We start from the raw sequence: 13,560 nt of genomic DNA, 5'->3' as shown, positions 1-13,560 counted from the left end.
TGAGTGGGTGTGCTGATGCATGTCATTTTAGGCCTCGTTCTGGCTCTACCTTCGACGCCACCCACCAAACAGAGTATTTCAAGAAGTGACACCTTGTCTGACACATATAATCTACTGATGTCTGCTACAGGACAGATGTTAAAAGGCAACTCTGGACACTGTTTGGGGGTTGTGCGTGAAGGTGGTTTCGTTTTTGAACAGTGTCATTGACAAGTTCCACACTAATATTTATTGCACTAGTGGAAAAACATTAAGATAATGTTGGATACCTGCTCATAGGGGGTTGTCATTTAATTCAAACTCTGTCATTTCATTCAAACTGGGTATCTGGTGGAGTCTGGCACTGGGATGTCAGTAGCAGATCCCTTTGATCCAGATCATATGGGTTGCAAGGCAGGACCTCTGGAGATCAATACTTCCAACAAATCCCATCATGATGTTAAGAGTTTGGAAGTTTCATCAAGGCGTTGACACAACCTCCAAACTCTTCACATTTCCTTCTGAACACATGTTCCTTAAACCATTCCTAAGGAGTTCTTACACTATGGCTAGGTGCATTTTTTTTTTTTTTGCTGTAGATGTGCTAGGTCTGTAGCAATGTGTATGTGGCCTATGCACTTTCATGTCTAGGGTTTTCCAGCAGAACATAGCACTGCGATGAAACTGTGTCGTTGATGTTGTGCACTTCACCATCGAGTGGTTTTAATGTTGTGGCTGGTGGGTGTGTGTTAGCTGTAAATACTCGGCCACAGAGGTGAGCCGTCAGTGGAATAAACAAGCACAGAACCGCCAATAATCCACTGAATCGGGTGTGCTGCAATATTAAACTCAGACCCAGCTATTGCCCAAGGATGACTGAGCAATGATTTAACTGACCTTAAAAAGTCTAATAAACAATTAATTTACTATCGGATTCAGAGATGTTTCATTAATGCATGTTCTTTTTCTGTCTGAAGTGAAGCCATTGATGTTTTTGGCGCTGTCCATCTGATATCATGAGCAGTCTCAGCAGCATTCACAGGCCGATGTTAAAAGTAAATCTTCTGTCTGGTTGAAAACACATGAAGACATAAAAGTGTTCATGTTTGCAATGAAATATTTCAAGTCTGAAAAGCAGTCTGGAAGGAAAACAATAATCTATTTTCAATAAAAGCTGCAGACTATTCAGCCTGAATTAGGGTGAAGTTACATTGGAGCTTTTAAGACTCACATAAGTTTAGCTCAGCTGATTGATTCTCATTATGCTCACACTTCATACTCTCATAAAGTCACCATATATTTCTGCTATAAAGCAGTAGTCAAGACACTGATCATCCATCAAAAAAGGCCTCCACTGAGAGTAAGGTATCCGTCCTGGTTTTGTGATTTCCTTGGAAGACTGTTATAGAGCCTGTAAGATTGAGGATTCTCTTAGAATTCCAGCAGAGAGACACCACTAAGTCCTAATCATTTTATGATGGACACAAAAATATTACTCTAATCATTAAATATCCTTCATTCCACACTGATGCATTCTCTGTTTCCTGAGTCTTTGTGTATTCCAGGTAAAGAGCCTCAGTTTCTTGCGCGTGAGAAAGCAATCTTGTTGGTGACTCCTTAAAAGCTCAATATACATCTGCTTCAGTTTATCCATCTGGTACACACTTCCAGCGAAGGAGGAGTGGGAGCGTAAGTTGAATGTTGATTAGCCCGTTCCGAATTATTCGCCTATTCAATGTAGTTGACACCGCACGCCCCCGCAAGATTAAGTGAACAGACAGCCCACAGAATCCTCTTAGGCTAACTTGTTGAGTGTCCTTGTAGATTTGCATTATCATAGCACTGTAGTGAGGAATGGCAAGCTCTACATGGCCTTCGACAGCTCTCAAAAGCAATTGTCAAGCGGAGAAAGAAAATTGAAGAAATGTTTCTTCCTGTAGCATTTTGTGTTATTGAAAGGGAAAGGAAAATAATAGAAAAGCGCCTTGACGGTGTCTTTTTAGCTGTTGTGTTTGGTGTTAAATGAGATAGAGTCTGGCTCTTGGGGAAATGAAAGAAGAAAAAGATAAGGTGACGTCTATTGTTGTTTTCCTGTTGCGTGTCAAGAGCATTATGTTCCGTCTGCGTAATAGCAGAGGCGTAAATTAAGACGTAGAAAAGCTAATGTTATTTTTCAGTACTATGACAAAGTAGTGTGGTGCAGCTGAAAAATATCTCTGAATGTAGTGGAGTGATGAATTCTTTCAATTCTATCATCTGACCAGACTCTCCTTGGCTCTCATTGCCATACATTTATAACATTCTTAGCTCCAATGTAGTCCTGTCAGAAATTGCTTTTTCTGTAAACCATCTTGTCAGTGCTTCTTGTTTCCCATGCATTACAGTTTCAGCACAGCCAGAGCCTTGAAACTGTTTTGTTTCAGATGAGCTTCCGCAAAGCAACAAAGGGAACACCCAACAACCATTGAGTGTTCATTTAGAATAAGCTGGTAGCTTTTGTTCTCTTGGTTTTAAGTGAACTGAGCTTTCTCTATTTGTGAGCTTTGTTCATAAAGTGGCGCAGTTCATTTGCCTTATATGCAACAACTGACAGCTGAAACTATACATAGTCAACTAGTAGAGCTAATAGCATTGTACCTTTTCACTGCTGCTTTAGTTTTGAGTTGCTGTTGCATCACGTCTCCTTTTTCATCCTAAATCCTAAAATATGCTTTCACTTAAGGAGCTGAAATTTAAATTTATTTTTCAACCTGTGTTGTCTGTGATACTGACTCTGCTGATAACCAATTTACACATTACTATCATAAATCACGCTTAAGTTAAGAAAACAGATGGAAGCCACAAACTTCACAAAGGCTACAAGACAAAATCGTGGAACAACCCAGCGGCAAACATGAGGGGTGTAGTTTATTTAGTTTTGGTGTGTGAATGTTTTGTGCGATGAGTGATAAGTTTAAGTATGTGTGTTCAGTTGATGCGTGTATTCTGGGAACACTCGGCTTTGTTCCTGGTAATAAAATCATCAACACCAATAATTTCCCGTAATCGTGGCCACATACACGTGAATTTGTATGAGGTCACACTGACCTGGGATGCCCTGCCACACCACACCACACATGGTATACCTGGACACAGGCATATGGACATTCTCAAAAATATACTTCCTTTAATTCTGTTTGGAACTTTTTTTTTTTTTTTTTGATATACTATATTGATCCCCGAGGGGAAATTCTGCTGTTTGACCCATCCATTTGTTCACACACAGTAATGTGTACAGTTGGAGCAAAGGGCTGCAGCCCCTCTGGTGGGTGCGCCCGGGGTTAGGTGCTTGCTCAGGGCACCACAGCCATGAACAGGGCGGGAGGCGAACCTGGTGACTGTAGTGATAATGCGTATATGCTATAATATTAACTTAATGTGTGTTGTTTGTGACCCTTAAGCATTGGTAAGATACCAGTTAAATGAACTCTCAATGCACTCCTGTTTCAGCTTTTCTGGTTCATGCTTGAAATCACCACCTGACATTTTAGCAAACATTTATTTTTTTAATTTAAAACTCAGTAACAAGTAATGCTTTGCAACGATGAAATCTATAGTCTTGACGTGAACACATATACCGATATGTAGCCCATATGATATATATAGCCCAGGCTGCAACTCAGCACCATCAGTGGTGTATTCCACAGCAAGTAGTAAGGTGAGACCAGCCAGTAGCCTTTTCCATTTGCTGCAGCTAAAGGTCTGATAATTTTGACAACTAAATTTACCAGCAACCACCCACTGTGCTCTTCCCCAGTCTTCCCAGAGGAAGACATAAGACAGGTTGTTATTGTCACATGATTAGTGACTAGTCAACGTAATGCCTAAAGCGGCACAGCACTAAATTAAACAAACCGTCGACTAGTGGACTAGATAAAATGAGAGTGACTTTACCGTGCTGGAGTCTTTCCAAATAAACTTAAAAGGCTTTTACACGTGCACAGTGCTGTGTAAATGTATTTCTTTGGCCATTGCCTCAACACTTAATATGTGGAGTGTGTCCTTGGCAGAATACAGTCTAAAAGAAGAAAAAAAGGGCGTAACCTGAGTAGTCCACTACCACTGACCACGCCTTAATTGATGCGAGGAAGTTTATTGGTAGACAGGATGCGAGGGAAAATGGATTATGTTGAGGGGAAAGGATGAAAGGGGTCGGAGAAAGGGGACGAGGGGGTGGAATGCACAGATGCATGCTTCGGTTCTTCGTTCCCTGGTTCCTGTAATGAAAGATGGAAGAGGAAGGAAAGAAAAAATAAGGACGGTGACAGTGAGAATGGTGAAGAACAGAGAGGGAGAGGGTTAGTACACAGTTTCATAGGTAGGCATAGGAAATAGAATGACATAGGCGGCTGTCTTGTTCCTGAACTTAAGTCATAATACCTAAGAATCCCTAACTGCCTGAGGCAACTGTAGTTTGGTCTATACAAGTGAGTAGAAATTACTTAAGTAGTGAACTATTGAAAAACTAGGATAGGACTCTGTGTCTGTATTTTTTTTTTCACTTTGTTTTAGATATTGAGTTATTGCAAATGTACAACCTTGTGATCAATTCTTTTTGCCAGAGAAACTGTATTAGTATAAGCTACAGTGTTACAGAAAATAGCCAAAGAATTTTCATCAACTATAACCAGCCTCGAATGCTCCTTGCAGGAGGTCGTTTTTGAGTCCTGACAGGCTCGGGCTGAAAATGTCAACTTGTTATGTAGCTGTCATCCCAGACTCCGTAATGAGGAAGATGATATTGCTCAGGCCAGTGCGCTCAAAAAGGTGATGCTAGTCACACGAGGGGTCAGCCTCATGCTTTTTCTCCCCTCTCTGTCCCTTCCTGCTGTTGATCGAAAGCAACTGACACTGTCAAACTATGTTCTTGCCAATTACTGCCCCGGTTTGAGAAAATTGTTGGACATAATGACAGGGAGGCGTCGCCCAGTTCACCAGGCGGTAATTGTTGAGCTTTTAATGGATACTGGATTGCTCTGCTGTTAGGATGTCCAAAAATTCAGAGGCACGACCAACTGCGCTTTTTGTTTTTCTCCCTCTTTGCTCCTTCTGCATTGTCTTTCTATTTTGTAATAGTGATCGTGGTTGTCCTTGCATGCCTTACCGCCATGTGGTATGACTGAAATTTTGGACTCTGTCGAATTAAACACATGGTCCAGTGCAGCAACCACTTTCATTAGATTATAGAGATTAGTGTAACTAAAGCCAAATGTTTTGCATCTTTGTAACATGTGTTTTAAACCATGCTAAACTTGAAAAAAAAAAAAATAGTAATAACTCGAGAAATGGGAAACGAGAATGCGTGAAACAAGTAGCAAGTAGCAAAAATCTTCCTGTTCCTCTGCCCCTGCAGAATGAACCAGGCTCCCACCGCTGGCTTTGAGCGGGATGTGGGCTCCAGAACAACTCATCATCTCATGTATCCAGAAAGCGCCGTAGACCTGGACAATGGCACCAGTCTGGTTCTGATCCCTTTCAAGACTCTGGACCTGCAGTGGATTATCAGTGCTCTGACCACTGGCACTATAAAACAGTAAGTGCTCTTATTAAATATTAAAACTGCAATTATTTTGACATTCAGAATGAAATGTTGGCGATCAATGTAAAAGGTGTTGCTCTCTGTAATGATTTGATAGTATTAAATCTGCAGTGAGTTTTGGGGCTATAGGGAGATGAGGCATCAGCTCTGGCTCTGGCCTTTAAAGTCTCAAAGCAAAGCAAGTGTTGAGCAGATGCAAATGTATGGGGAGGGTCTAGTCTTCCCTCGTCACAACACTATCCTCCCAATCTGCAATGACTTCTTTGCATGTCAGCCTGCCTGTATTTGTGAACTCACTGCTGTGTGACATATAATGTGAAGGAAACTTTTCATATGCAAACTGAATGTGATTACCTCACAGTAGTTGCACACAGTTTTTTTCCATTCATCCTGTCCCTTCAGTAACAGCCCCACATTGGATGCACCTGTGTAGTTAAAGGTGAAAAGACAGTGAGCATGACTTTCTCTTTCAAGATATAGCTTTGTGTGCTCATATCATGTGTACACATCTGTTTTGTTTTTTGTTCTTTTGTGCGTAATGCATGAAGTGAAAAAATCTGAATTTGCAGAAGATGTCTTTCATTTCCGTGCGTCCTGTAATTTAAGCCTGCAAATGTTCTCAGTCATCCAAGGGATCGTACGTCCGAGAAAAACAAAGCCAACTGAACTGAAGACAATTCACCGCTCACCCGAGTGTCTGATTTGGAGGTGGGGTTCCATTGGGAGCCCAGTTGAGGAATAAGTAGTTATATCCTGTTTTCCTTCCAACAAATTGCCAGAGACTTCTATCACCCCAAGCCCTAGCTAGCTTACAACAGTAAAAACCCTGTGTCTAAAAGGGATCACCAATTTCCAATTTCCAAAAACTGTAGTTCTTCAAACGGCCACTTGAGGTTGAATCCATCAAAAATGTCTAGCGAAAAGAAAAACTCAACCTTTACAGCAGCAGAAATGAGCACGTTAGCAACGTGATGCAAAGGTCGGGGTTGGTCTCTTTGGCTAGTTTAATCATTTATGATGACTGTACCTGTACGAATTATAAAAAGGCTCAATGTTATATCATCTTAAGTAATTAAGAGCGTGACTGCTTTGAGAGACACGTTGGTGCTTTCACACATTGCCAGCTGTCTTCCAAGGTGTTACCCGTGCCCCTGATCTCTGCTTATTTTTGAATTACCTGCAAGTTAGTTGGACTAGGAAGATAGCATAAAGCCCCTCCACGGGAATCCTATGTAAGGTATAAGCAAGGGTTGTCCGCCTTTGTATACAGACAGTAGATAAAACATAAAAGCGTGTGTAGATTACACACTAAACAACAGACAATGATTAATTGTGCCACCAAAGAAGCAAACTTGCCTAATATTTCACGTCGCTGAAATCAGAGCTTGAGAGTTTTCACTGGCCCGGAAATGTGAAAGCTGTGAATTCATTATCATGCCTGCTGCGTCTGCTCATTTGCACTCTTCAGATACCAGATTGTCATAACAATCACAGCCGTTCAGTGTTGCTATTTGTCACGTTGCCACAACATGGATAATCACTCAGTTTGTGTCTTCCAGTAAATTTCTCCTTCAGCTGCTTCACTCTCAGTGACCTGTAGTCATTAGCTCGATTACTGGACATCTAGGGGATAAAATGGAGCTACTGTCTGTAACGCTGTCACGCCAACACGTTAGATGGTGGAAATTTCCAAACAATATTGCCTATAAATGCATCTTCCAACTCTGCCAAAACAATTATTTGACATCAATAAATTTCCCTTTGTTGTTAGCGCTCGTTTGATTCTAAAGGTTAAAGGTTTAAAGGTTTTTTTGTTTTTTTGTTAGCCTTGTTATATAAAACAGGGCTCCATCAGATGACACTGAGGTGAATTATTGCTTGTCCATGTTCGCACTACACAACTTCAAATTCCTGACTCTGAGCAGCAATGAAATTTAATAACTTAATAACTTAAAAATTTAATACAAAACTTCCAGTGCTGCACATGTTAAAGAATGTAGACCTGACCCCAGTTGTGGACTATGACTTTTTCATAGAGATTCATTAAAAAACACTGTATGTTGTTTGAATTCTAATAAGACACACTGCATTGCAGCAGACAGCATCCTTGATAAATCATATTTTAATTAGGCACATTTGTCTACCATGTAATTACTTCTACAATCCAGTCATTGGTATGCCATCCATGCTCACATAAGCACGGGCACAGTGTGGAATTTACATGAACCTTTTTGCCTTCTTTCATCATGAAAATGATTTCCACTCACTTTTCGCATGTCGCCCTGCGTGCATGTAAATCCACTGCAGTCTGAAGGGTCTTTTGAGGACACTTTTCACATGCTAACTCGATGTGACCACCTCATGGATGCCGCACACAATTCCGCGTTGTCCTGTAATGACTACAGAATCTGCTCATGATAGCTGACCTCACACGTGTCTAATGAGGAAAGACGACTGTAATTCAGTTTTGGACATTGATAAAAATTCTGCTCTCACATTGAGGATGCCTTCCACTTGTTAAGAATGTGGGAGCAAAGCTTTTCTGATTGTCTCCCGTTGACCCCCACTCATTTTTGAAGATTTTACTGATCATATTTTAAGTACATGTGGCTCTGGCCCCGAGCTACATACCATAAATGTTAGCAACGTATGAGCCTCGCAGCAGTATATCCTCGCAAGTGTCAAACTTAAATCTAAAAGTGACTGTGCTTTAGGTATCAGGGCCTCTCTGCTTTGAAGCGATGTGTCTAAGGAGATAAGGCTGGCAGAATCAGTGACTTCTGTTAAATCATTTCTTAAAACCTATTTCAGTATACCTGCTTTTATTCTGTCAATTTATTGTATTGCTTTTATTCTTTTCATCACATCTTTTTTTACAGTGCCTCTCTTTGATTATCTATCTGTTTGCTTTAATCTGCCTAGTTCTTGTTTCACGTTGTTAACTCTCTACTGTATATCATCTTTTCTTTGTCCGTTAAAGCACTGCGCAAACTCTGTTTTAACTGTGTTTAAAATGTTGAAGGTATTTTTATTATTACTTCAGGTAGTTGTATTGAAATATTTCATGCCCCTGCTATTGTCTTTCGTTACAGAACATACATGCCCGTTATGTCCAGGATAAAGGCAAACAAAGATAAGGTGAGTATGCATACATCTGTTAAACATGGATTGCTGAATATGTATTGCATCCTATAAGAACAACAGTATGTGAACACATTAATTGTACCTACAGGGTGACAGAACCACATTCTTAGTGATGCTATGCAAAAAATTGTGGTGAGGAAAGGGTGTTTAGTTAGTTGCAATCTGCAGCCTCACCACCAGATGCTGCTAAAGTCCAAACACTGGTCCTTTAATAATAAGGCATTGGCTTTATATTGCGCTTTTCCAGATGCTCAAAGAGCTTAATTGTATTGTATACATTATGCATTTGCTCACAGTTACAATGGTGATGAATGGAAACATGGCTGCCAATCTGCAGGAACTATTAGTCAGTTCAGCAACACCCAGGAGGAAAAAAGATAGTGTGAGCCTATTTTTGCTCGGTATTGTTGATTTAGGCGGTCATTTTTCATGAAATGGGTCATCTATGCCCTGAAACTATTTTGGTCCACATAACGGTTTCATTTTTAAGTGTGTAACAAAACTTTACAATTTTGGTGTCACTGTATCACAAGGAGTTGGTTAGTTTTCCACTAAGGAATCCAACCAAAACCAATTAAAAACAGTTCCACACTTATTTTCCAAAAAGCACACTGCACTTTTGACTGTACGTAATGTTTGCATAACAAGAGCATTCTAGTGTTCCTTTTAATACCAAGATGTGTTATTTATGTAAATGATATAAGCAATACACAATACAGAGCTGACCCTCTATTCTGATTTTTCAGGAAATTACAAAAGTAAAATTTCCTCCGACTCTTTCGCAGGTGTTGATTTACAGTCCAGCGTTTTTCAAATACGTCTATGAGTCTTGGCTGGAGGGTCACGGGCGATATCCTTCAACTGGCTTCCTGAGCCTGCTGTTCGCTATCCACATATGTGATGAGGTATGTTGAGCTCCTCTAATAGGTAACATATGTGACCTCATCCAAAAGGCCTACTCAGATTTCTCATGCAGCTTTAAAAGGGCATCTTTTATGTTGATTTTTTTCCAATAATATCTCACATAGATCTGAACTGCCGGACTGAACACACTCCACTGATGAATAAGTGCATAAAGCTTTGTGGATGATGCCCCCCAGTGATGGTGTTGATGTGTTTTCTTTTTTTTTTAACCTTGTCTGCTCCAGGTCAATGTGTTTGGATTCGGTGCAGACCAGTATGGAAACTGGCACCACTACTGGGAGAAGAACCATTTGGCCGGGGCGTTCCGACACACGGGAGTCCATGATGGAGATTACGAACATAATGTCACCCAGCTGCTGGCAGACAAGCACAAAATCCAAATTTTTAAAGGCAGATGATACCAAGCCCATATGTGCGGGATGACCACCAAATGAACCCAGTAGCCTTTAATGTTTGTTTCCAAAGACATTTTCATAAATTTGTCTAGAGGATCCGGTTTCCTTTTTTTGCTTTTTGTTTTCTTTGCTTTGGCTGCAGTTGAGAAAATGTCGTTCTTATTGACAAACCAACAGAGCTTTTGTCTCTGTAGGCATAGACCGGCACTGGCCATCAGCAAGACAAAAGCAACACTGCCCCTTTTCAGAATCCATAATCTGAGACTGACCAAACAAGAAGACAAGAGAAGATGACATGCTGTCAACAAGCATGCTTATATTAAAAGCTGACGCATTCTGTTTTCCTCACAACTGAGATCAGCATTATGGCCACATGAACCTTGCTACCTGCACGTTTTGCTCCAATATGCTCTGCTGAAAGCAGTCAGACAAAGTGCCAGATTTGTGGAGAGGTGGAATCGATGATTGTCATTTCTGCAGTTAGTGTCTCTACTGGATGCTGCTGACGTACAAATTGACAACCAACCAACAGTTTTTTATTGTATTTTAGAAGTTTCATAACAAAACCTTATTAACTACACTGTAAATAACATTCATAAATGATGTGTCAGTGAAGGTGTTTTATATTATAGTACTAGCAGATGTGAGAGAAAATCAACTCTTTTTTTCATCACACCGACTGATTTTGACATAAATTACTCGTATTGCGGAGCTCCCTGCATCTGGCTTGTCTGATTGCGGCAGTAAAATACAGTTAGATTAGGCTAAAGGGACATTTAAATCAAGTCCAAAATCAGCCCCAAAGCATAACGTGACTTTTGCAGACTACCCACAAGGTCATAGCCTTATTTTTAGAAGTACTTAAGTCATAAGCCTGAGTTGGGAGAATTTGGACCTCTAAGACCTCCCGACATTAAATTATCAGTAGTAATTGAATTAGAATGACTCCAGGGCAATGACAATATTCATCTGATGTGCACTCCTTATGTCCAAGACTAAAATATCTCAACAACTATCAGATAAATAATATTTTATGCGCACATTTATGGTCCCCAGAAGATGTGACCAAACAACTTCGCTGATTCTGTATCCCCTGCTGCCACCATACCACCACCATTCGTATAGCATTTGTGATTTTGAGTGAAATATCTTAACAAAATTTGATGTAAATTTAGTTGTTTGTGGTAGTTAGGCTCAATTCATATCAAAATATGAGTCTGGTATCACACCCTCTGGATCCCATTGTGGTGATCTTACTGATGCAGTTTTTTTTTTCTTTTTTTAAAAGAAATTTGCACACAATCAAATGATTTGACTGTCCTGGCAGGTCATTGCTGGGGCATAATCAGTTCCAAGCAGAGAGACTCTATGAAGTCTATGAAATGTTGTGGGCAGTGGAAGTTTGGGCTGACTTCCTAGCTAAAAACACAGGTCAACTGTGATCGCTTAAATTTCCATGAAATATATGGTTAACGACCAAATACCTGAATATGTAATGACATGTTAGCATGCTAGCACAGGTGTATAGCGTGCTAACATGCTATACTAGGATGGTGGCCATGGTAAGCTTTCCATTTACTTCACTTCACCATATGGTCAAATGTAGTTTAGATCAAAGCTAATCTACAAAATCTACAAATTCACTGAGGACGTACTGACGCGCCTCTCAGTGCTGCTCTGATCCCCCATGCACTGTTAAATATTTGAATCACTCCACAGTTAAGGGAATGAAAAACTGACTATATTGTTCTTGGTCTGGTGTTGGGGTTGATTTTTATTTTCGACTATGATTTTACTGAAAGTTTTTTTTCTGTACCAAAACAATCAGTGTGATCATTTCATCATTGAAATGACTAATTGACAAAGTTTTTAATAAGGTGATAGGTAACAGGTGTAACACAAAATCATTCATCCTGAACACCACACTTATTATACAGCCTGTGTTGGGGTGCCTTATGATTGAAATCAGTGATGTACTCCACATTTTTGAAGTACAAACTATTTTGTAAAGAAATGCAGCCTTTAAGTGCCTTTAAGGGAAGTTTCAATTGAATTCAATCATATTGTCTTCTAATTATTGTCTTGGGGATGTGGATTAACGTGTTTATTTCTTTGTAACTTTAAGTTAGCTTTAATCTGTGCACTCACTGTAACTTCTAAACAATCATATGCATGATACATACGGTACAGATTGTCAGTAATATGTTGGCACACTTGCAGTTTGGACGAGACAATGTCTTGCCCAGGCTTGAGGTTTCTGTATTAGTTACGCTCGCTGAACTCGTTGTGGATGTGTGAACACTGAATGCTTGATGGAGCACAGAGGCACTCTTCCCGGCTCTCATGTTCTCACGTCCCGTGTGTTATTTCGTCAGAGCAGGGGACCTATGATCTTCTCCATGTGCCTTGAAACATAATGGAGCCATTTGCTCGGTCATCGTGTTTCTGATCTTTGACGCGTCCATGTGAGGGAGGGCTGACGGCGTTGAAGGCAAACCACAGCGACCATCCAGTTCAACTTGTTTTTTTTTTTTTTTCTGCCTGCCACCTTGTGTACATGCATCTAAAACAGAAGACAACAGTGGCGTACATTTGTTCTACAGGGAATACTGTCACCTAGTGGACGAGAATGTGAAGCAAGGTCGCTTGGTATTAACTTTTAAAACTGTACTCACTTATTAATGTTTAAAATAAATTCTTTAATTTATCCCTCAGTGAGGAAACATTAAGGTCTGAGTTCTTGGTTATTTAAAACCAACCGAAGCAGCTCTTTCACATTAAATAATCCATAGTGGGGTTTTTTTTATTTTTCAACTGGAGGAGTTCATGGACACTGACTTGTGTGGGAGAGATGGATAATGACATGAATTATTCAGTTGTTCGGCATTCAACGGACTGCCACAGTGCAGAGAAATACAACCGCAGCCTTTACGTTGCAATCTGTGAAAAGGACGCCTCTACTGAAATAAAGCAAATATTAACAAATATATCTGAGATTGTAAAGAAATGGTTATTTAAATTTTCCTCCACATTATATTATTAGTTCACGCAGATTTTATATTTCATGCCAACCACTGATATATCATATTTCTCCCATTCTTTGAAGATTCTGTTTTCCCTCCTCCCTCCTATTCATATCGTTTAAAACATCTCTTTTGTGTCCTTTGAAACATGGTCATTCATCAGCAAAGGACGGGGGCAGTGCAGATGTCCTGTCCCCCAGACGGGTTGTTGACTACAACACCTTCCGCTATATATACCTCTTACAGAAAATGTGTGAATTCCAGTTTTAATTTTTGCTAATCCTTTGATTTCATATTATTGCGTTCATGTTTGAATTGACGTGATAGCATCAGGGTGTAAAATGGGATATAAATATCTAAAAGAGGATATCTGCACTTTAACTAATTGTATGCTTAGGTGAGATCAAATCTGAGGTACGGTTGTTATCCCTGAAGAGCTGTCTCCGAACGGCACAAAAGAGAAACAATTAGGTTCTTTTCTTTCTTTATGTTTTTTGGCTCATTACAACAATACAGC

General features: G+C 40.0%; 1 protein-coding gene across 2 annotated transcripts in view; it reads left to right on the top strand.

Moving 5' to 3' along the window:
* LOC125020581 (CMP-N-acetylneuraminate-beta-galactosamide-alpha-2,3-sialyltransferase 1-like) overlaps window positions 1–13,011 on the top strand; it is a 72,427-nt gene extending 59,416 nt beyond the window's left edge. For both annotated transcript variants that reach the window (XM_047606015.1, XM_047606016.1), the window contains 4 exons: window positions 5,372–5,551; window positions 8,650–8,695; window positions 9,487–9,606; window positions 9,850–13,011. In XM_047606015.1, coding sequence (XP_047461971.1) covers window positions 5,372–5,551; window positions 8,650–8,695; window positions 9,487–9,606; window positions 9,850–10,023 — 520 coding nt within the window. In that variant the 3' untranslated portion in view covers window positions 10,024–13,011. The remainder of the gene's footprint in view (window positions 1–5,371; window positions 5,552–8,649; window positions 8,696–9,486; window positions 9,607–9,849) is intronic.
* The last annotated feature ends 549 nt before the right edge of the window (window positions 13,012–13,560 follow it).

The sequence above is a fragment of the Mugil cephalus genome, chromosome 14, assembly GCF_022458985.1.
Source record: "Mugil cephalus isolate CIBA_MC_2020 chromosome 14, CIBA_Mcephalus_1.1, whole genome shotgun sequence".
NCBI lineage: Eukaryota > Metazoa > Chordata > Actinopteri > Mugiliformes > Mugilidae > Mugil > Mugil cephalus.
The sequence above is the reverse complement of the archived record's forward strand: the minus strand, read 5'-3'. Positions and strand labels throughout refer to the sequence as shown.